A 22,370-nucleotide genomic window follows, 5' to 3' on the forward strand; every position below is an offset into this window, starting at 1 on the left:
TTTTGGAATTCAGCACCTCTCACTTTCTTTGGGATTAATTAAGTGGGTAATTTAATACAATAAATTGTGAAATTTGTGATTGTGATTGTGATGTGAGTTTTGGTAAATAAATAAGCCTCGTGTTTTGGCAAATAAATAAGCCTCGTGTTTCGGTAAATAAATAAATAAGCCTCGTGTTTCCTAAAATAAATAAGCCTCGTGTTTCATGCTTTTGGTATTTATATTAGTGATCAAAGTCTCATTGTAAAATGGCAGAATACCTAAAGTTCAAACAGATTTATGTTTACCATTTGTCAGTGTGTGTTCAAGTGTTCCTTGTACTCAACTCTGTCAAACGGGGCATATCTATGTCTGTATTTCTGTATGAGTGAAACTGAAAAAAGCTCAAATCTGAGATCATGCAATGACATTGGATTAAAAAAAAAAAAAAAAAAAAAAAGAAAAAAAAAAAGACCATTTCATTGCGCAACTCCTCTTCATAGAACATGATACCTTTGTGTAGAGCATATGTGAGTATGCCCTTGGAATCTAGTACCCAAATGAGTAATTCAATTAACACACCCTTCATTAAACCTTATTGGTAATGAACATAAACATATGAACATACATTGTTTATTAAAATTACAACAAAACATATCTACAACAAGATATTTCAGGTGGAATAATGAAGTTGTGTCAAACCTAGAGCTCAATCTGAAAACTTGACGATTTCAGTTGTAAAGTTGGTCATATGGCCTCAACGCATTAGAAGCTGAAATGCTTCATTATCAGTCTCAAGTTCATACTCATATCCCAGATTGTTGGCATGATATTTAAACTCATTTAATTCACTTGATGGAACTTGGATACCGACCAAAACATTTGCACCCGCTTCTCCCTGTAAACAGGGGAAACAATCATTATATTCAAGATCAAAAGGGTTTAATAGGCGTATACGAGTTAGCTATGTTGTTGAACTCAAACCTGTGCACGGTAATGAAACAAACTAATATTCCAACGTGGACTAAAAGTGTGCAAGAATTTCATCAATGCCCCTGGCTTCTCTGGAAATATAAACCGACATAGCAGCTCGTTTTCTACATTGGTTCGGCCACCCATCTAGAAATTCACAATAGGCTTTGGTTAGGTTTCAATACATATATAGTTGCAAGAAAACTAAAAAAGAACATTACCAGATGGCGTAAATGATCTTTAACCATGTCATTGTTTGTAAATTCAATAGTTTTTAGTTGATATGACTCCATTCGCTCCACCATCGATTGGAGTTCAAACTTTGTATGAAGGCCAACACTGTAAACAACAGAAAATAATTATCAGGGTCACACATATAAATATTATATTATTTTTATTTATTCTAAGGGCAAAAGGCTCTTGTTTTTGCCTGTATAGAACAAGAGCTTGTTTTTCTCCAGAGTCATATCTGTACTTGAACTCAGTTATATTCATAGACCCAACCTGTCAACACAAATTATAGTTAGTCTAACTGTCTAGAAAACATGTATATCAACTTTTGCCATGTGTTTCTGTCCTAAATCTCACTAGTTCGGCAAATTGTTTGAAACTTCCAGCTTCTTCGGGCAAGAAAGTTGCCAGCACAGCCTCTCGTTGCCTACCAACATTTGCAAGCTCCGTTACCAATCTCAATCTATCAAAGTTCATGTTTGCACCACTAGTAATTGCTACAACATTTACATCCTTTAGGTTATAGAATTTGCAGTATGCTTCTGCTCCAGCAAGGGAAAGGGCACCCGCTGGTTCAAGAATGCTCCTTTTCTCCTCAAACACGTCCTACAAAAAAAACTTATTTTATTTAAAAAAGAAATCTATAGTGACGAAAAGAACTAAACAAACTTTTCTGTACTCTACAATGATCCAAGTACCCACCACAAAATAGAACGCAATGAAACACCATAAAATAACTGGATGTTGACTTGAAAAAGGATTAATATCACAAGACTATGTTTATCAAATACAGATAGTGTGTTATTAAGAGACAATGATATAGAAAATAAAGAAATCGTGTTGATTAATTCCAAAATTTGCCCTTGATGTCATCTAAGGGGTTGTTTACTTTCTACTTAATGATTTGGACCTACGTAATACTGCTTAATACTTAATGATCTGTTTCTGTTCAGCTCTTAGTTCAGTAAGTAAAATTGTTGTTACTTTGTCATTTAATCTGTCACTAAATCTAAAAATTGGTATGTTTCTAGGAGAGATCGAATGTTTCTAGGAATGTTTCTAGGAATGTTTCTAGGAGACATAGAATCAGACATCCCTATCCAAACAAAGGCAAATTGAAACAAGACTTGATACAGAAAAAAGTAAATAGCCCCCAAGAGTAAATAGCCCCCAAGTGTTGCAGAAAAAAGGTTAAATTGGAAGTTTAAACTACAACATAAAATTCATCCCGTAGGTCATTTCTAAATATTTACAATTCAATAGCCACATATACACAATTGCATATTCCAAGATAACATTTAGTAAAATAAAGATGAGGACTACTAAAATGAAAGAGACTCACTTTTATGGATGCACAGATAGCATCACGGCTGACAAGAACAACTCCGTCTATTAATTCCCTGCATAAACGGAAAGTTTCCAAACCAACCTCCTTTACAGCAACACCATCTGCAAAACCTCCCACTTGATCAAGCATTACTCTTTGACCATGATGTAACGACAACGCCATTGCATTCGCATCAGCAGGCTCAACACCAATGATCCTTACCTGCATAAATGATTCCAACAAGTGAAAATCATTACATATAACTACATCATCACAAATCAATATAGATACATACATAAAAAAAAAAAAAAAAAAATCAAAATTTACAAACTTGTAATACTAAATAATGAATTTCTGGATACACATATTTACCTCTGGAGATACCCTCTTTACGTAGGCAGCGATACCAGCTATCAAGCCACCGCCACCCACAGGAACAAAAATGGCATGAATTTTGCCTTGCATTTGTCGCACAATCTCCATTCCAATAGTCCCCTGGCCCATTATAATATCCGGATGATCGAATGGCGGAACAAAAGTTCGATTCTCCTTTACACCTCTTTTTTTAGCATAAGCTTGTGCTTCATCATACGAATCGCCTTCAAGAACAACTGTTGCACCTAACCTCTTAACCGACTCCCACTAAATACACCATCCAACAATCAATAAACCATTAGGTCAGCTATTTAGGAATAAACTATTGTAAACTTCTATACTTAACACATAAGCATACTTCATAAACCTAACCTTGATTCGAGGCGTGGTAACAGGCATAACAATCACAGCATCACAACCAAGTTTCTTGGCTGCTAATGCAACTCCTTGAGCATGATTACCAGCAGAAGAACAAATAACGCCTTGTGCCAGCTGTTCGTTCGAAAGTTTCGCCATCATGTTATACGCTCCACGAAGCTTGAATGAGAACACCTGCACACTCAAAATCACCATTTGTAACATCAAATACTATAAACATTTACATAATTAAACATAAATATAAATATAACAAATTCAATTAAACGTTCACAAACAATTAAGTGATTAATTGTGTGCTTACAGGTTGAAGATCTTCTCTCTTAAGCCAAAAATTAACACCTAACCGCTCCGAAAGCTTAGGGGCAAGTGATAATGGTGATTCAATTGCAACATCATAAACTCGATTAGATGACAAAATATTTGTTAAATATTCCATTTCACTCAACGCACCGTTACCTTCTTCAACTTTATGATCCGGCACAGCTCCTAATTTACCTGATTCATACTGCAATGATGACGGTGACACTCTGAGCAACGCCGGCGATTGTTCCTGTTTCCGTACCACCGCCGTCATTGATTCTCCCCCCGTCGCAGATAACATATCTACATCCGCCTTTGATTTAAAAACGGTGGCGGTGACGGTAGGTCTCTGGCGTCTCGTGGAGGTGACATTGTGGAAACTGACGCCATTTTTAGGTATTTTTATGTACGGAGCGAAACATAAGGCTTCCATTCCAAGCTTGTTAGGTTTCCGGCTACAAAATCCGGTTCCGCTGACGGTGACGGCGACGGCGAGTGCGACGGTGAAGATGTCTGAAGGCGGGATTGTGAAACACTTGCGACTTTTTAACAGAAACCCGGGCTATAAGAAATTCGTTAGGGTTACAGCTGGGTGATGTGCTAGACAAACAGGGTAGTGCCACGTCTGACGGTTGATTGTTCACTAATAGTATTCCTTTCCCAAATTAATTCACTTTCCTAAATTAAAATTAAAAGTAATAATATGATAAAGGGGATGATTCTCACACACTTATAATTGATCCATACACACTATTTTGTACAAAATTTACATTTATATCCCTAAATTTATCTAGAGAATTGAACCTCTATAATTATAAAGTAAGGGTATAATAGTATGTTTATGTGTATGGATCAATTATAGGTGTGTGAGAATCATCTCCCTATGATAAATTGCTTTTGTGTGCATATTTTATACATATAAGACAAAAATGATAGATAAGAAGTAAAGGATAAAACTGAAAAATTAACAGAAAAATACATGTGTTGGATACTTTTTCTTAAACCGTGTATTTTTTGTCTGAAACAATAGATTTGAGACGGATGAAGTACTAAACAAAAGTTGTCAAACCTTCCTTCTTCTCTCCTTCTCTAGCGAGTAGAATTTTTGGCTGGCCTATATTTTCTCAAGGCATTTTACGTGTTCGGAGTTTTAGGTTGGTTGGTTTCATATTGCTCGTCATTTTCGCTCCGTTATGATGACCTCCTCTTCTTGTTTTCATCCGCGGATCTGACCTGAAGTGGTCTCTCCGATCGCCGAAACTTTGGTTTCGACGTGTTGTCGATCTTTCTCTGCGCTAGAGATGCTTCTCCTAATCAGATCGAGGGTTAGATTGAGTCCATGTGTGGTTTGATCTTCGATGGAAATTACGCTTCGATGCCAGGTTTCTTGGCTCCGGTCTAATTTTCTTGGTTGCCAGGCGGCGACTTCCTCCTTGTAAGTCTGGTTTCGAAGGTGGTTAGATCTAGGGTTTTTTGGTTAGATTTCCTTTCATGTGACGTTTTTGAGGTGGAAGCCATCATCCCCGTTTCTTTTGGCTTGTTGTTTTTAGCCATGGTTCATGGTTATTTTTGGTAACCGGAATCCTTTTCGGTGGTTTATTCTGGTAGGTGTTTGGTGAGCTGCCGGCGGTTTTATGTTTCTTGTTTGTTGTTTATTTAATGTTAATGTAGCCGTTATTTAAGTTTTCATTAGTTACCGTCTTTGTTTTACTTGTTTGATAAATTGAACGGGTTGTTCTCTCCGTTAGTTAGCTGTTTGGTTTAGTTTGCTAGGACTCGTTTGTTGGATTCTTTAATATCGGTCTACTTGTTGCTCTTCGGATCCGTTCTAATGTTACCGTTTTTGGCCAAAAAATGTATTATCTACTTGTACATTATGAAAAATCACCTCAAATAACTACCTTATTATTTTCTATGTATACTCTTTAAAGCTTAAAACTTTTTTCTTTAAGTATAGCCCTAAGAATTAATAATATAAAACTCCTTTTTATTATCAGTTTTTTTAACAACATGTTCGGAGTCAATGACTATAGTCTTTTAATTAGATGAATTTATAATTTAAATATATATATATATATATATATATATATATATATATATATATATATATATATATATATATATATATATATATATATATATATATATATAAACGTAAACACGTAATACAATAAAACTAAAAGGTTCTAACTATACAAGAATGTAATAACCAAAGTTCTTAAAGGTTAGATAAATATAATAAAATAAAGGTCCTAAAAATTGAAAAATACACTCTATTATATATCCTAAAAATTACTCTCGTTGCCGTCATTCGATATTTCGAGGTATACTTTATAGCATTCTTTCATCACCCTTTCCTCTTAATAAGACGTTTTTGTTTTTGTTGATTGGCAACATTGTCGGTATCAATCGCGAGAAACTTTGACCTTCTGTTACGAATCGAAGCCTTTCTTCCTCGGCGATAAGATCAATTGTTCCTCGAAGCCTTGCACGCATGTATATTTTTAATAAACTCTTCTATTCTTGAGGAGTTTATTTACGCAAGACGAAGCGCCCTCGTCAGAAGAGGTCTTTTAAGCGCTTTTCTTGCTCGATCACTTCCCATATAACGCGTTAACGGATCATCACCAAATACTCGTTCATTTGAGTTTGACTAGATCTTTCAAAATTCAACAGTTAGATTATCACCAGTTTTGTCAGTTTCTTCCTTGTCCTGAATAACTTGTGGTCTTATAAACATCTTTTTCGTTTCGACACATGCGCCTTGGATTGCGGTCTTCTTCATTGTATATGGCTTTAAAATCTGTGCACGCCTTATACAAATAATGTCAATTACCCGATAATTGATCATTTCCTTGAACCTACCCGAATTTAATTTTGTCAAATTTTTTCATGTATGGTACATAAAGTCCTCAACTTTTGTGAGTTTCCTTTTCTAGAATCTTCGATGCGTCGATCCAACACTTCCTCAACCATACTTATCCATTTGACGATCAAATCTGTTTGTTGCATGCTTCTCTCGCAACCCCTTTATTTTGTTATTATCGTTGTTATTGATGTTGTGGATGTGGTTGAATTTAGAAAAGATTTTGTTGTAGTTAAAAAGGAGTTTGGAAAGGAAGTTGTTATTGAGGTTGAAATAATTGTTGTAAAAGTTGTTTGTTAAATTGTTAAATAGATTTTGTTGGGTAAATTTCGGATTAAGAGGGGGTTACGAATTGGAGACGAAGATGATGTACTAGGAGTGATTGGTGTCCTGAAATGCAAGAAATGAAAATACCAAAAGTCATTTTAATTTGGATTTTGCCTGGAATTATTAGACATTTGAAATTTTTGGATGAAATTGTTGGAAGTTTTAGAGTTTTCGTGTAAGGTAAAATAATCGATGACCAGATAAATCACTTAATCGTGGTATCACTTTTCGAAAGTAACTATTCGACCCTTATTGCCCGAGTTATATGAATATCACTTTGGGATAAGAAAGAGATTATGTTCTAACTTTTGGCATAAAGTAAGAACCCGTGTGCTAGAGAGTATTAGGTGATTTGCTTGTGTTCTTTCTTATGAATAATTTCTACTCCTTATATAGGCACCCAAAACATGGAAGACATTATGCGAATTAATGGCCAATTAACCTTCGTAAGTATATCCATCTCAAGAGTCACAATGACCATTGATCTTCAAGAAGGTTAAAAGACTCATCATAATGATATTAACTCATGATTAGATAATTATTTGCTTTAACCACAATTCTTTAGTCAGATTTCACGTTTACTAAGAAAATTTAGCATGAAAACACTTAGTCAAAGTTTTGTGCTTACTAAGAAGACCAAGCACGAAAACACTTAGTCAAATTTTCGTGCTGACTAATAAGACCTAGCAAGAAAACATTTCGTGTTTACTAAGAAGACTAAGCACAACATTTTGTGCTTACTAATAAAACTAAGCACGAAAACAATTAGTCAAATTTCGAGCTGACTTAGTCATTATAGTGACTAAAGGAAAACCATATGGGTCCGGGTAATCTATCACTTAATGGGTGTACACTCCGTACATCCTAACTCATCTACAAGCGTAGATTAAATCCCCAATAACACTAAATTTCCAACTATCATCCCCAATTTAGTGCAAATCGTTTCATGAGAAATAAACAAATAAAACAAAACTCATGCATAAATGAAAATATCTTGAAGATTGAATTTTCACCTTAGTACATTACACATTCCAAATATTTAAGAGTCAGGGTGTTCTAAGAATTGAACCCTTCAACCCATTTGAATACCTGAAATAACATACACATAAGTTTTTAAAAACTCTAACGCTATCCTGACACTTTATAAGCCATGTGTCCATATCCTTTCATGAATGTATCCAAAGCTAAAAGTCCAAACCTTTCTTGAAGAGGCAAAACTTCACATTCACATAGGTAGTTCACTTCGACCATGCACCTGCTCTTGCATTTTTTCAAATAAACGATTAAGAATCCAGACTTCAATCTCACCTTCAGCAGGTCCGAGTTCATACCCTACCTTGGGATGATACAATATTTATGTAATCTAAATTTCTAAGTATAAGTCTTTCACATTGGATTCATCTTATGATTTTCATCAGAAGAGAATTGGGTATCTTATTATCAGAAATTTATGTGGACAACCACCCCCACAGTAGACTTGTCAACCAAGTCTCATGCTAATCCCTTCGTCAAGTGATCGGCTAATTTCAGTTGTGACCTCACAAACACTATAGAAATTACCTCATTCGTGATTAGTTCACGAATCTTGCTATGTCTGACATCTAACTGTCTAGACTTTCCATTAGACATATGGCTATAAGCCTTTGCCAATGTAGCAACACTATCATAATGGATAGACATGGGTGCAATAGGTTTAGGCCATAATGGTATCTCATGGATCATGTTTCTAAGCCATTCTGCCTCTTTACCAGCAGCAGCTAAAGCAACAAAATCTGACTCCATCGTTGAGTTGGTAATACATGTCTGCTTCTTGAAGCCCATGAAATGGCTCCTCCCCCTAGCAAAAACACCCAACCACTTGTTGAAGAATGATCTTCAGCATTGGTTATCAAACTAGCATCAGTGTATTCTTCTATAACCGAAGGAAACTCACTATAAGATAAACTATAGTCCATAGTTTTCTTCAAATACTTCAGTACTCGCCTAATTGCTTGTCAGGGATGAGTACTAGGATTACTAGTATATCTACTCAATTTTTCCAAACCAAAAGCAACATCCGGCCATGTACAAGTCATGACATACATCAAACAGCCAATCACCAAACCGCCCCATCTTGCTCGGCACTCGTCGTACATCACTTGTAGACACGATCTGCATCCGTAATAAGGTTTGCAAGTCCTTATTACGCACGCACTTCGTACCAACTCATTAGTACAATGACCATCTTGCTCAATGACAAACACAACGCAATAATAAGCGCATGCAAAAATAAGTGCAACACAAACACCATCCTAGTTAGTTAACCTACACACTAAGGCACTAACTAAATTCCAGTCCGACCCGTACTCCTACAAGTCCCACAACAACAAGCAAACACAAAAAGTCAAAGTCTAGGCACCTATCTCAAGTCGCCTAAATCCCTTATACCATGCTCTGATACCACTTGTAACGACCCAACCCGTCGATTTCCGACCCATAAATTTTTTTCCTTTTTAATATACATTAGATAACACTTTAGGTCCCATTACACAATTTCCAAAACGTATTTGTTTTCACATTACGTCTAACGACTTTAATAAAACATACATTACATAATTAAATCATAAACCGAGTTATACTCATGACCCATTTGACTAAACCAATATACGTCACATGACCCGACTAGTTACTTAACACAAAACTGAGCATGGTGATTGGAACTACGCTACCCAATCCTAAATCAAGTCTAAAAGCAAGATCTTCTAAAGCAACCTAACCAAGATCTCTAATCCCCACGCTTACCCGAGCCGCCATCACGCGAACTTATAAAAAAATATCAACAACGAGAGGGTAAGCTAATGTTTAGTGAATATAAAGATACTATACACATACATATGCATAAAATGACTACGCATCACCAAGCACAAAAGTAAACATATACCACCTCCGCATGGTAAACAAGCTACAAAAGAGCACATACACAAAGTAGCTACACGCTACGTAATCACCAAGCTAACGCCACAAGATTAGCTACAACACAACAATAAGTATATACGCATATACAATAAATATAATCAACAATGTCAATAAGGTTAACCCCTTAACCTAAACCACATGAAGGTTGGCCGAACTTCACGCGCCTTAGTGAATCCGAACTTCACGCGACTCACTACCTTCAAACAATTGATTATTAAGGATGGCCGAACTTCACGTGCCTTTATGAATCCGAACATCACGCGACTCATACCTTAGTCAAACATCACAATAGGGTTGGCCGAACTTCACACGCCTTAGTGAATCCGAACTTCACTCGATTCACTACCCGAACCATCTCCACAACAAATGCTAGCAAAACCCATCGCCAAAGGGTTTATCCAATACGCTAGCCAATCACGACATCAAGGGTAGTAACCCAAAACGCATAAGCGTATCACATGGACCCGAAGCACAAGAGGGGTCCATTCTCCCACACAAACATAGAGTAAACCCGAGCAAGCAGAGGCGATTGTAGCTTATATGGTATGGGGTCAAAGGACCCCACAATAATTTGATTTCTTTGTGTAAATTACTACTAAATTTTTATAGGACACCACTAAATCTAAAGATATGACCCCATATGTTTTTAAAATCAAGGGTTTTTTTTAAGTAACAGTCATATTTTAGGAATTTTTTTTACTAAGTATCACTTAAATTGTCTAGGACCCCATTGAGTTTCAATCCTAAATTCGCCACTGCGAGCAAGGGCCACTCTACACACGCACTCATCCTATACATACATACACGTATAGTAAATTTACACTCACCTTAAACGCCTCGATGAAGTGCAAACCAAATCCCGCAACTCGCCAATGGAACGTACCTATTCCATTTATCACATAATCATCAATACAAACTCATTTGGACTCTCGACCCGCCCAAATGAACAACAAGTGCAAATCACACCCTTTTGCACTTTTAACGCTACTCGAAGGTCCGAAACCAACAAGACCAAATCCCGCGTGCCCGAAATACCCAAAGACACCACATTTAGCCATTAAACACACACTAGTCCGCATATTCGCCCAAAACCCATTTTGACCCTTAACAAAGTCAAATTCTCACATTTACAAGTTTTGACTTCAAAACGCCACCAGCACAAGTTTATACTTTAACTTAACTCATTTTAAGTTTATAAACTCAACTAATTCGACAATCGAGCCACAATCATCATCAAACCCTAATTTTGACTCTATTCAAAATTAGTCAACCACATGAACACTAATGGCTTCCAATACCTCAGTAGTCACTAAATACTAGTGATTACACTCGTTTGTAAGCATTAAACTTGGTTAATTAGTTAACCAAACCAAAACCCGCCTTCAACACCTTTAAACCCGAATCTAGTTTTCATCTTCCATTAACAACTAGTGGGGTTCCATTTATGAACATACAATCAAAAGCCCTAAATTTAAATGATGAACACGAAAACGAAATTCGGAGTTAAAGCTTACCACTAGTATCAATACGTAGCTAAGAACGAAGAGAACAACGTTTCTTCTTGCTCCAAAGATCCGATCAAACTCTTTCCTTTCCAAAATGCCTTTTGAATCAAGTGTGAAAATGAAGAAATGAGAGAAAATGTAGAAGAAAATGGAAAAGAAAATAAGAAAATAAAATGGGTGGATGAGGTTTATGGACACAAATCTGTCACACATGTGAAATGACCAAAATGCCCCTAGAAACCCTTAAAACTACAAAATTCGGAACCAGACTCCCAGAAGAGCCGCGCCGCGGCCTTCTTTCTCCGCGTCGCGACCTACAGCGTGGTCTGGTGGTCTTGTTTGCATGATGTCTGATCTTGATTTGTGTTCAATACCGCGCCGTGACCCACTAGGCCGCGCCGCGACCTAGTGTGGGTTTTGTCCATTTTTCGCGTACTTGAACCCCAACACACGAACACGTCTCGTACCCTTCATACACTAGACGTATATACTCTCTAGAACACGTATAACAACCCTTCGATCACTCTCGTACTCTATTTACATACATGCAACATATATACTTACTCGATACACATATATATCTGTTATATGTCGTACGTGCTCTACATACATACATCGTACGAATAAACGGGTCTTACAACTCTCCTCCACTTATTTCGATCACGTCCTCGTGATCCGCACCCACACTTAGGAGTTAGACATCAACCGCGACCGCTCGCCTCAACGCCGAGCATCCGGTCCTTCACTACCCATCACACAATCGTCTAAAGATAGCACAACTCGTCGATGATTCTTGCCATTAAAACCTTCACCAACCGCTTCAAGGTCTAACTCGGGACTTTTCTGAAGACTTTTAAAGTCTTTATTCTCAATTTAAGCAACACCTGCTCACTCAATCACACAAATATCGACTCTTCAATCAAACACGTTGTCATTATTCTCACACATGGCATTCACAACACGAAACTCAGTAGTCGATTCAACACTTCACACTTCGTGATCATTCTCCATCGGGTCGACTTCCTCTAGCCCGCACGATCACGTTCACTATATAGGGATTGTACCGAAATCTCCGGTAGCTAACTCCCCCACTTAGGGTCCTTAGTCCCGTAAAATCACCGCCAAGATCATCGCATCTCGCGGAATTTTAACCTTCCGGATTACAAATGACCGGTCACAATGTTGGTCAATTTCATCATCTCTTCACAAACAACTCTTGAGGCATTCAAACCTCGACTTCTCAACTAAGTCTAATATTTGGCGTCCGCTATACGCCATCACCACACATCATCGTACCCTCGGGTTTCTCATCGGCACCCATGTACAAAATAATCACCATCGAAGTCAACATTACACTAGTAGGTATAAGGAAGGCACCTATCGTCGTGTTATGCAACTCTCGTCAATGCCATCAAGATTTCAAAACTCAACCCTTTCGGGATTCACACTTGATGCAACACTTCATCTAAGTATCGAAATCAAACGAACCAACGAACTTCATGGTTCGATGCTCGCATCACACTAGCCTCAATCGCTAGTCTCAACTATTTAGGCCGCATAACGAACCTAACATCCTTTCACTTATCGTCACAGAGATGCTTGGAAACACCAAGTCTTATACTCTAACTCGCACTTATCTTGACCGTTGACACGGTTATCAACAAACTTCAAAACTAATCAACACCCGTGACTTTACTCACACCCGTACGTGGTCCACGAAAATGCCTCTCGAATGGCATACCACGATCACACACAAATAAAAGAAAAGTGGCCATCAAGAGTGTACAACACTCACCACACAATCACCAATCGCCATCTTGGTCCTCAAAAGTGAGATCAATTGTAACAACCCTGATTTTTCCGTTACTTTCGTTAACCTTCCGTTAGTATATTTAACGGCGATTATTTAACTTTTATGTGTTTACGTGTATTAAATGCGTACTTGACCTTTGGAGGTTTTCAATAATTGATATGGGTTGATATTAATTCAAATAAATATTTCGGATAATGAAATACGATAAAAACGATACGATTTTGATAATAGCTTTTTGAGCAGCGAAACGCTCAGGTTTATTTTAATAATTAATTTAATTAATTATTAACTTTTTAAAATATTTAATTTATTGAGTTTTTAATAAATTAAGCGATTGGTTGCGTTTAACGATCGGATTAGCGTTCCGGGCTTTCGGTACGACTAAACGACACTTAAAACGGACCACGAATACACGAAATTGCAAAACGAGAACCCGGGAACCCATGGTGGGCCCCATTCGGCCGACCCCTCCCCCTCACCCCCTTATGTTTCAATTTTTGTAAGTTTAGGGGCTTATGTGCTAATTTGTGAAACTAGGGTTAGTATAAATAGAAGTATTAACCTAAAATTAGTAAACCCTTACACACAAACTGCAGTCGATCTCTCCTTGGCTCCTCCCCATCGTCGCCCAACATCACCATCATCATCACCTTCAAATTTTGATCTTTTGATAAAACCTTGAACACGAAAGTTGCAATTCTCGATCTCCTCTACGCGTTGGTGTATTTAATTTAGCGATCAAAGGTATAATTGCATGAACCCTAATTCTTAAAATCTGATTTTTATAAAGTTTCATAGTTATGTTGTCAATTTCTCAAGTCAATACGCGTACGTGTTAATTGTAATCGTTATTTTGATTGTTTGATGCGCTAGGGTTTAAAAACGAATTTGTATTTGTTTGATCAGAAAAATTAAGTTTTTCAAATGTTAATTATTATATTATAATCAGATTTCTTGCGAAAAACTATTGAGTTTAGGCTTTGGATTCGCTTGATTTCGTTTCCGTATGATTAAGTTATGTCGATTTGAATTATCGTTGTGTTATTGTTGCTTGATCAGAAATCTGGTATTGATAGAAAATGAATTGGCATGTGAGACTTATACCACTGGAAAGTTAATTTAAAAACACTCAAGTTAGACTAGGATATCATGTCGGTTGCCTATGTATATCCCGAGATATGCTAGGATTAGTGTAAATGTAGTTTTATACAGCACTTGCATGAAAATAACCTTGTATGATAAAATGTGTTAACTTCTGTGATTGAAGCTTTGCATATTTGAAAAATAGACAAAAAGTAATTCATCTTTCATGTAGATATGACAAAAAGTAATTCATCTTTCATGTAGATATCATAGGCCAATTGTATCTAGATCTTCGGATAATCATATGCGAATGTGACTAACGAAATGGGAATCGAATCTGTAAATTGAACACGGTTTTGTACTTTGTGAATTTTGTATATTGATTGAGAATGTATGATTCTGTAAAATGAAACTTAACATGATATGTAACTTATTTTTAGTTTATGTCAATCTCTAAAACCTTATGCATTGGGCACAATAGAGCCATACTTTATGTGAATTCTGATTTGAACTGAAAACTGAATGATCAACTTGCACGAATAAAATGTACAAATTGGCTAAACAAAAGTGGCTAGATTTTTGATATATGTTAATTTGATTTGTCCTTGAACTATGGCCACTGGTCTTGTATCAATTTCATATTTTTAACTCCGGTTATAGTCGAAATGAAATCAGTGCGCGGTCAGAAACTGACCTGGCAAACCCCAAATGTATTCCTTCTGATTCCTGACTTTTAATTGTCGTATGAGTCCCTGGATGGACTTTTTGGAATCGATTTTGAGTCTATTTATGATCTGGAGCTTTCCATGTTTTCATGAATTTTGTACTATGAGGTAATGTGCTAAATATGCTACGTGTTCATAAATTTGGTGCATGACGATAAACTGAAATTGTGAAAATGATTATTCATGACCTAAAATGTATTGTTTGACTTAGGTTTGACTTATTGACCAATATTTGACATGAACCTACTGATGTTGACTTTAGTTGACCACATTGACCAAGTTTGACTTTCAGTTTGACTTCGGTTGACTTTGTTTGACTTGCATGATATAGTTGACTTTTACTTTAAATCGCGTTGGGTCGAGCAATAAGACAACGTACACTATGAAACCACACTTATATAAGATACATATATTGACCAACCTACATACGTATACTTAGGTTACATTACTCGGGTCTAAACCGTACAAGTCATTTGTCTTTCATTCCGAGCTTATTCAAAGGTGAGTCTACAGTCCCGCTTTTTACATGTTTTCAGGGATGAGAATACACGCTGTTATATTTACATTTTCAAATGCTTTATATTGACATGAGTACTACACATATGCATATTGAGTTTGTTCAAAAAGCCTCTAGCTTGAATACTTTTAATACCATTTGGTAGGCACAATTTAGATGGACGGATCCGTTAGGTTGACAACCTCACCCACTATAAAAGCAGTGGTGCATTTACTTTGAACATTTAATACATCTGAACAATGTATAACATTTTACGAGGTAACGTCAGGTGTAGTGGTTTCTATACTCGGGTTAATGCTAGTATTCAGGTGCTCGGTTTATGCTTGCGATAGAATCTTGTGGTCAATGAAATTAAACTATTTTTCTGATAACTATTTTTCAGACATTGTTACGTTACTTTAAACCTGTAGATTTACCAACATTATTTGTTGACCTGTTTTTACATGTTGTTATTCTCAGGTCCTTAAGAGGTATGCTTCCGCTGTGTTTGCTGCATGTCTGGCCGTGGAGTCAGCATTTGATTTTAAAGAACATTATTTACTTTCGCATTTAAAACTTTTATAACTGTTTAAATACTGTTGGCTTGTGGTTACGATCACAACAGTGTTTCTATTTTGGGATTTCTGACTTTTATTTTTGAAAGTTATTATTTTAAATAAAATTAAATGCGATTGTTCTAAACGTCTCATATAGAGGGCGTAACTGTTAACTGTGGGATCGGAATTAACACGCCGTCAGATGGTATTTTGGCGGGGTGTTATAGTTGGTATCATAGCTAGGTTCGTAGGGAAACTAGGACTTGCATTAGTGTGTCTAATTTGGTCATTAGGACGCCTTGATGAGTCTAGACTACGACCGGGACTTAGTCATTACATGAGTACTTTGTGACTAACGTTATTTACTTGACTAATCTGTTTTGTTTGTGTTCTTGTACTATGAGTTAGATGTCACAGGATTCAGGAAGCAGTGACTACGACTCCAGTGTGGCTGAGGTGAATGCTCCAGCCCCAGCACTAGCACCTGCTCCGCATCGGATACCTAACCATCCCGTGAACCTTTATGCATTGGATTTGGTTCATACTAACCGTAAGAGGGATATTTTTGATCGTGTTAACGCCTTGAGCAATATTGCTAGGACATATCCGCACCCCGATGATCTAGAGAGGATGGAGGAAAGAGTCACAGGTATAAATACTTATACGTACGAGGCTGAAGCAAGGTTCGTTGAGATGGCGAGATTGATAGCAGCCTTAACTACCAGGGTTGCTGCGTTAGAGGCGGAACGTAATAGGCCGAGGAATGATGGACCTGCCTTCCGTACCTGACAGAAGAGGAAGTGAAGGGTCGTTGACCATGAGCTTCTTTTCCTTTTTCATCCGCCATACCTTCTTTAATTGATTATATAAGACTTACCGGGTGTTAATGGTGGATTATACTTATATTAATGGTGGATTATGCTATTGGTAACTATTATCTTTTATTGCATGCGGTAATATTTTGTATTTAGTAACTTGTATGATCATAATACTTGTGTTATGTTATGCTACTACTATTGCCATTAATGTTACTACTTAGTGTTACTATCACCACTATCACTACATAACACTAGTACCACTACTACTACCACTAGTGTTACTACTAACACTACTAACACTACTATCACTACTTACACTACTTCCCACTACTAGCGAATCTTTTCATACTATTAATTACTAGTCTTCAACACTCATTGTTAGTATATTTTTAGTAACTCTGTTTTCATTGATCTTACCTCGATGTATCGTTTGTGTAGAAGGAGACCATGTTTACTACGGAAATGCTCGAGGCTCAATTGGAAGAACTCATTAACCAGCATGTGACGGAAGCTCTTATAGCTGCAGGTTTTGATTGCACGATTGAGAAATACTGTCCTCGACGAGAGCGGATAAGATGGGAAAATGAACTTCTGAACCTAAGGGTCATTGGAAACGACATTGTTAGTTACACTACCTGATTTCGGGAACTATCGTTGCTTTGCCCACATTTGGTCTCATCAACAGAAAGAGCAATTGAGAGGTACATGTCGGGATTGCCGATGGAAGTGTTTGGTTTTGTCCTCTCCCATCAACCAAAGACAATACTAGGAGTCATCAACATGGCGATAAACAAGATGAAGCAAGTTGGCCGATCAGAAGGAAGAAAGATGCCTGTTACAGGAAATGAAGTTAAGGGGAAAAGGAAACGATGTGAGAATTATACTGGAAATCTCTCACAGAATCGAGGTGGGAAGCAAGAGATGCCCCGTAACTTTGAGAAGGGATCTTCGTCCAACACGAATTATAAGGGAAAACTACCCTTGTGTGGAAGATGCGGAAAGCACCATCGTGGGGAATGCAAAGTGCTGGATTGCACCAAGTGTAAGAAGTTTGGTCATTTGTCAAAAGATTGCAAGGTTAATCTCAACGGCAACACCAACAACAACAGCACTGCAAGCAACGCGAACAATGCTAATGGTGGTAAGAACTGTTATGGTTGTGGACAGCCGGGTCATTTCAAGAAGGAGTGTCCTAAGAACAATAATGGGAATGCTCGTGGAAGGGCGTTCAACATCAATTCTACGGAAGCTCGTGATGATCCAAGGCTAGTCACGGGTACGTTTTCACTTGATGATCAACTTGTTTATGTTTTGTTTGATACTGGCGCTGATAGAAGTTTTATATCAAAGGATATTTGTCACAATGTTAAGAAACCTGTTTCTCCCCTAGATAACGTGTATTCCATAGAACTAGGGAATGGTAACTTGATGAGAGCTGATAAGATTTATCGTGATTGTACTTTGACGTTAGAAAGTAAGCCTTTTAGCATTAATGTGATACCTATTAAACTGAGAAGTTTTGACCTTGCGGTTGGAATGGACTGGTTAGCTGATAACAAAGCCGAGGAGGTCTGTGACCTAAAGGCTATTCGTATTCCTATTGCTGACGGTGAACCTATGATGGTTTATGGTGAGAAGAATGGCTCACAATTACATCTCATTAATTACTTGAAAGTCCAGAAGTATGTGAGAAAAGGATGTATCGCGTTCTTGGCTCATGTAAGCCAAATTGTACCAGAAGAAAGGAGACCCGAAGACATTCCTATAGTTAAGGAATTTCTGGAAGTTTTTCCGGAGGAATTACCTGGTCTCCCACCGCATCGAGAAATTGAGTTTCAGATAGACTTAGTGCCAGGAGCAGCACCAGTGGCTCACGCACCGTACAGACTTGCACCCCCAGAACTTCAAGAGTTGTCTAGTCAATTACAATAGTTGTTAGACAAGGGATTTATTAGACCGAGTTCTTCACCTTGGGGAGCTCCGGTCCTGTTTGTTAAGAAGAAGGATGGGTCGATGAGGTTGTGTATCGACTACAGAGAATTGAACAAGCTGACAATCAAGAATCGGTATCCGCTACCGAGGATTGATGACTTATTTGATCAGTTGCAGGGATCCAGCTGCTATTCGAAGATTGATTTGAGATCCGGGTATCATCAATTGAGAGTCAAAGAAGCTGATGTCCCGAAGACAGCGTTTAGAACACGTTATGGACAGTATGACAGTATGAGTTTACAGTAATGTCGTTTGGTTTGACGAACGCACCAGCAGTGTTCATGGACCTCATGAACCGTGTGTGTAAGCCATACCTAGATAAATTCGTCATTGTGTTCATTGATGATATATTGGTGTACTCCAAGAACAGAGAAGAGCACGAGCAGCATCTACGTTCGATATTGACTATGCTTAGAGAAGAGCAGTTGTATGCAAATTTTTCTAAGTGTGACTTTTGGTTACCAGAAGTACAATTTCTTGGCCATGTTGTAGGGGCCAATGGAATTCAGGTCGATCCAGCAAAGATTGAGTCGGTTAAGAATTGGGAAACTCCAAAGACGCAAACACAGATTAGGCAATTTTTTGGGTCTAGCTGGTTACTACCGGAGATTCATTGAAGGATTCTCTAAGATCGCCCGACTATTAACCGCATTGACTCATAAGGGCAAGAAGTTTGAGTGGTCAGAACCGCAAGAGACTGCATTTCAGTTGTTGAAGGAGAAGTTAACAACTGCACCAGTATTGTCTCTACCCGAGGGAAGTGAAGATTTTGTTGTTTACTGTGATGCCTCACGTCAAGGAATGGGTTGCGTACTTATGCAACGAAACAAAGTTATTGCTTATGGATCGCGTCAGTTAAAGATTCACGAGCAGAACTACACTACGCACGACCTTGAGTTAGGAGCTGTTGTCTTTGCACTTAAAATGTGGAGACACTACCTGTTTGGAACCAAGTTCACTATCTTCACTGACCATAAGAGTTTACAGCACATATTCGATCAGAAGCAACTCAACATGAGACAACGATGTTGGATGGAACTACTTAATGATTATAACTGCGAACTTCAATACCATCCGGGCAAGGCGAATGTTGTGACAGATGCCTTGAGCAGAAAGGAGTAAGAGAAACCTCTTAGGGTTAAAGCGCTTAACATAGTTGTCCGTACGAATCTCACATCGCAAATCCGCGAAGCACAACAAGAAGCCATGAAACAGGAGAATGTTGATGTCGAATTTCTCAAAGGGATGGATAAGAAGTTTGACATCAAGGAGGATGGAACATGGTACTTTGCTAATCGAATTTGGGTACCAAAGTTTGGTGGATTGAGAGAACTAGTGTTGGAGGAAGCACACAAGTCGAGATACTCAATTCATCCGGGATCAGATAAAATGTACCAAGATTTGAAGGCATTTTATTGGTGGCCGAACTTGAAAGCTGACATTGCCACTTATGTCGGGAAGTGCTTGACTTGCGCTAAAGTCAAGGCTGAGCATCAGAAGCCATCAGGATTATTAACTCAACCAGAGATTCCCCAGTGGAAGTGGGAAGGAATTTCCATGGACTTCATTACGAAACTGCCGAGAACGGCAGGAGGTCACGATACTATTTGGGTTGTCGTGGATCTTCTCACTAAGTCCGCACACTTCTTACCGATAAGGGAAACTGATAAGATGGAGAAGTTGGCTCAGATCTACATTAAGGAAGTCGTCTCTAGGCATGGAGTTCCTATATCTATTATATCCGACCGCGACAGCAGATTTACTTCCAGGTTTTGGCAATCATTGCAGAAAGCAATGGGGACTTGTTTAGATATGAGTACAGCATATCACCCCCAGACGGATGGCCAGAGCGAACGAACTATTCAGACTTTTGAGGACATGTTGAGAACGTGTGTCATTGATTTCGAAAACGGATGGGATAAGTATTTACCACTAGCTGAGTTCTCATACAATAACAGCTACCATGCGAGTATTAAAGCTGCACCATTTGAAGCATTGTATGGAAGGAAGTGTAGATCTCCCGTTTGTTGGAGCGAGTTGGGAGATAGTCAGTTGACAGGTCCTGAGATTATTCAGGAGACAACTGAGAAAGTTCTACGAATTCAGGAACGATTGAGAACGGCTCGAAGTCGACAAAAGAGTTATGTCGATGTTAGACGGAAGGACATAGAGTTCCAAGTTGGAGACAAAGTTATGCTTAAAGTATCACCTTGGAAGGGTGTTGTACGATTTGGGAAACGAGGTAAACTGAGTCCTAGATATGTTAGACCATTTGAGATAACTGAAAGAGTTGGACCAGTAGCTTACAGATTGGAACTACCACAAACACTCAGCGGTATTCATGACATTTTCCATGTTTCCAATCTAAAGAAGTGCTTAGCCGATGATAATTTGATTATTCCTCTAGAGGAACTACGTATCGATGACAAACTTCATTTCATTGAGGAACCTGTTGAAATCTTGGGCCGTGAGGCCAAGCAGTTGAAGCAAAGCAGAATTCCTATCGTTAAAGTTCGGTGGAACGCGAGAAGAGGACCAGAGTTCACGTGGGAGCGTGAAGACCAGATGAGGCTGAAGTATCCGCAATTGTTTCCCGAGGAAACCACTTCAGCGGACGATCACTAAAATTTTGGGACGAAATTTTCAATAACAGGTGGGCAATGTAACAACCCTGATTTTTCCGTTACTTTCGTTAACCTTCCGTTAGTTTATTTAACGGCGATTATTTAACTTTTATGTTTTTACGTGTATTAAATGCGTACTTGACCTTTGGAGGGTTTCAATAATTGATATGGGTTGATATTAATTCAAATAAATATTTCGGATAATGAAATACGATAAAAACGATACGATTTTGATAATAGCTTTTTGAGCAGTGAAACGCTCGGGTTTATTTTAATAATTAATTTAATTAATTATTAACTTTTTAAAATATTTAATTTATTGGGTTTTTAATAAATTAAGCGATTGGTTGCGTTTAACGATCGGATTAGCGTTCCGGGCCTTCGGTACGACTAAACGACACTTAAAATGGACCACGAATACACGGAATTGCAAAACGAGAACCCGGGAACCCATGGTGGGCCCCATTCGGCCGACCCCTCCCCCTCACCCCCTTATGTTTCAATTTTTGTAAGTTTAGGGGCTTATGTGCTAATTTGTGAAACTAGGGTTAGTATAAATAGAAGTATTAACCTAAAATTAGTAAACCCTTACACAAAAACTGCAGTCGATCTCTCCCTGGCTCCTCCCCATCGTCGCCCAACATCACCATCATCATCACCTTCAATTTTTGATCTTTTGATAAAACCTTGAACACGAAAGTTGCAATGCTCGATCTCCTCTACGCGTTGGTGTATTTAATTTAGCGATCAAAGGTATAATTGCATGAACCCTAATTCTTAAAAATCTGATTTTTATAAAGTTTCATAGTTATGTTGTCAATTGCTCAAGTCCATATGCGTACGTGTTAATTGTAATCGTAATTTTGATTGTTTGATGCGCTAGGGTTTAAAAATGAATTTGTATTTGTTTGATCAGAAAAATTAAGTTTTTCAAATGTTAATTATTATGTTATAATCAGATTCCTTGCGAAAAACTATTGAGTTTATGAAACAACCCGTCCTTATCCACCTGGACGAAGTCATCAACATCTGGTCCCATTGCGAGGT

General features: G+C 37.9%; 1 protein-coding gene across 1 annotated transcript; it reads right to left on the reverse strand.

The window, feature by feature from the left end:
• Positions 1-544: 544 nt before the first annotated feature.
• On the reverse strand, positions 545-4,147 carry LOC139852261 (threonine dehydratase 1 biosynthetic, chloroplastic-like). The gene is made up of 9 exons (XM_071841514.1): positions 3,564-4,147; positions 3,257-3,436; positions 2,882-3,151; positions 2,525-2,731; positions 1,540-1,788; positions 1,382-1,455; positions 1,173-1,290; positions 964-1,098; positions 545-877 (listed from the first exon to the last, which is right to left on the reverse strand). Exons 1-9 carry the CDS (start codon positions 3,993-3,995, stop codon positions 737-739), a joined length of 1,806 nt encoding a protein of 601 aa, XP_071697615.1. The 5' UTR covers positions 3,996-4,147; the 3' UTR covers positions 545-736.
• Between the last annotated feature and the right edge of the window lie 18,223 nt (positions 4,148-22,370).

This window comes from Rutidosis leptorrhynchoides, chromosome 6 (genome assembly GCF_046630445.1).
Source record: "Rutidosis leptorrhynchoides isolate AG116_Rl617_1_P2 chromosome 6, CSIRO_AGI_Rlap_v1, whole genome shotgun sequence".
In the NCBI taxonomy this organism is placed as follows: Eukaryota; Viridiplantae; Streptophyta; class Magnoliopsida; order Asterales; family Asteraceae; genus Rutidosis; species Rutidosis leptorrhynchoides.

Excerpts from the sequence above, each read along its gene's own strand:
- LOC139852261 (XM_071841514.1), bottom strand. The coding sequence starts at position 3,995 with ATGGAAGCCTTATGTTTCGCTCCGTACATAAAAATACCTAAAAATGGC. Across the intron at positions 1,099-1,172 it reads AAGATCATTTACGCCATCTG|ATGGGTGGCCGAACCAATGT; the intron begins GTAATGTTCTTT and ends GTGAATTTCTAG. Across the intron at positions 878-963 it reads TGTTTCATTACCGTGCACAG|GGAGAAGCGGGTGCAAATGT; the intron begins GTTTGAGTTCAA and ends CCCTGTTTACAG.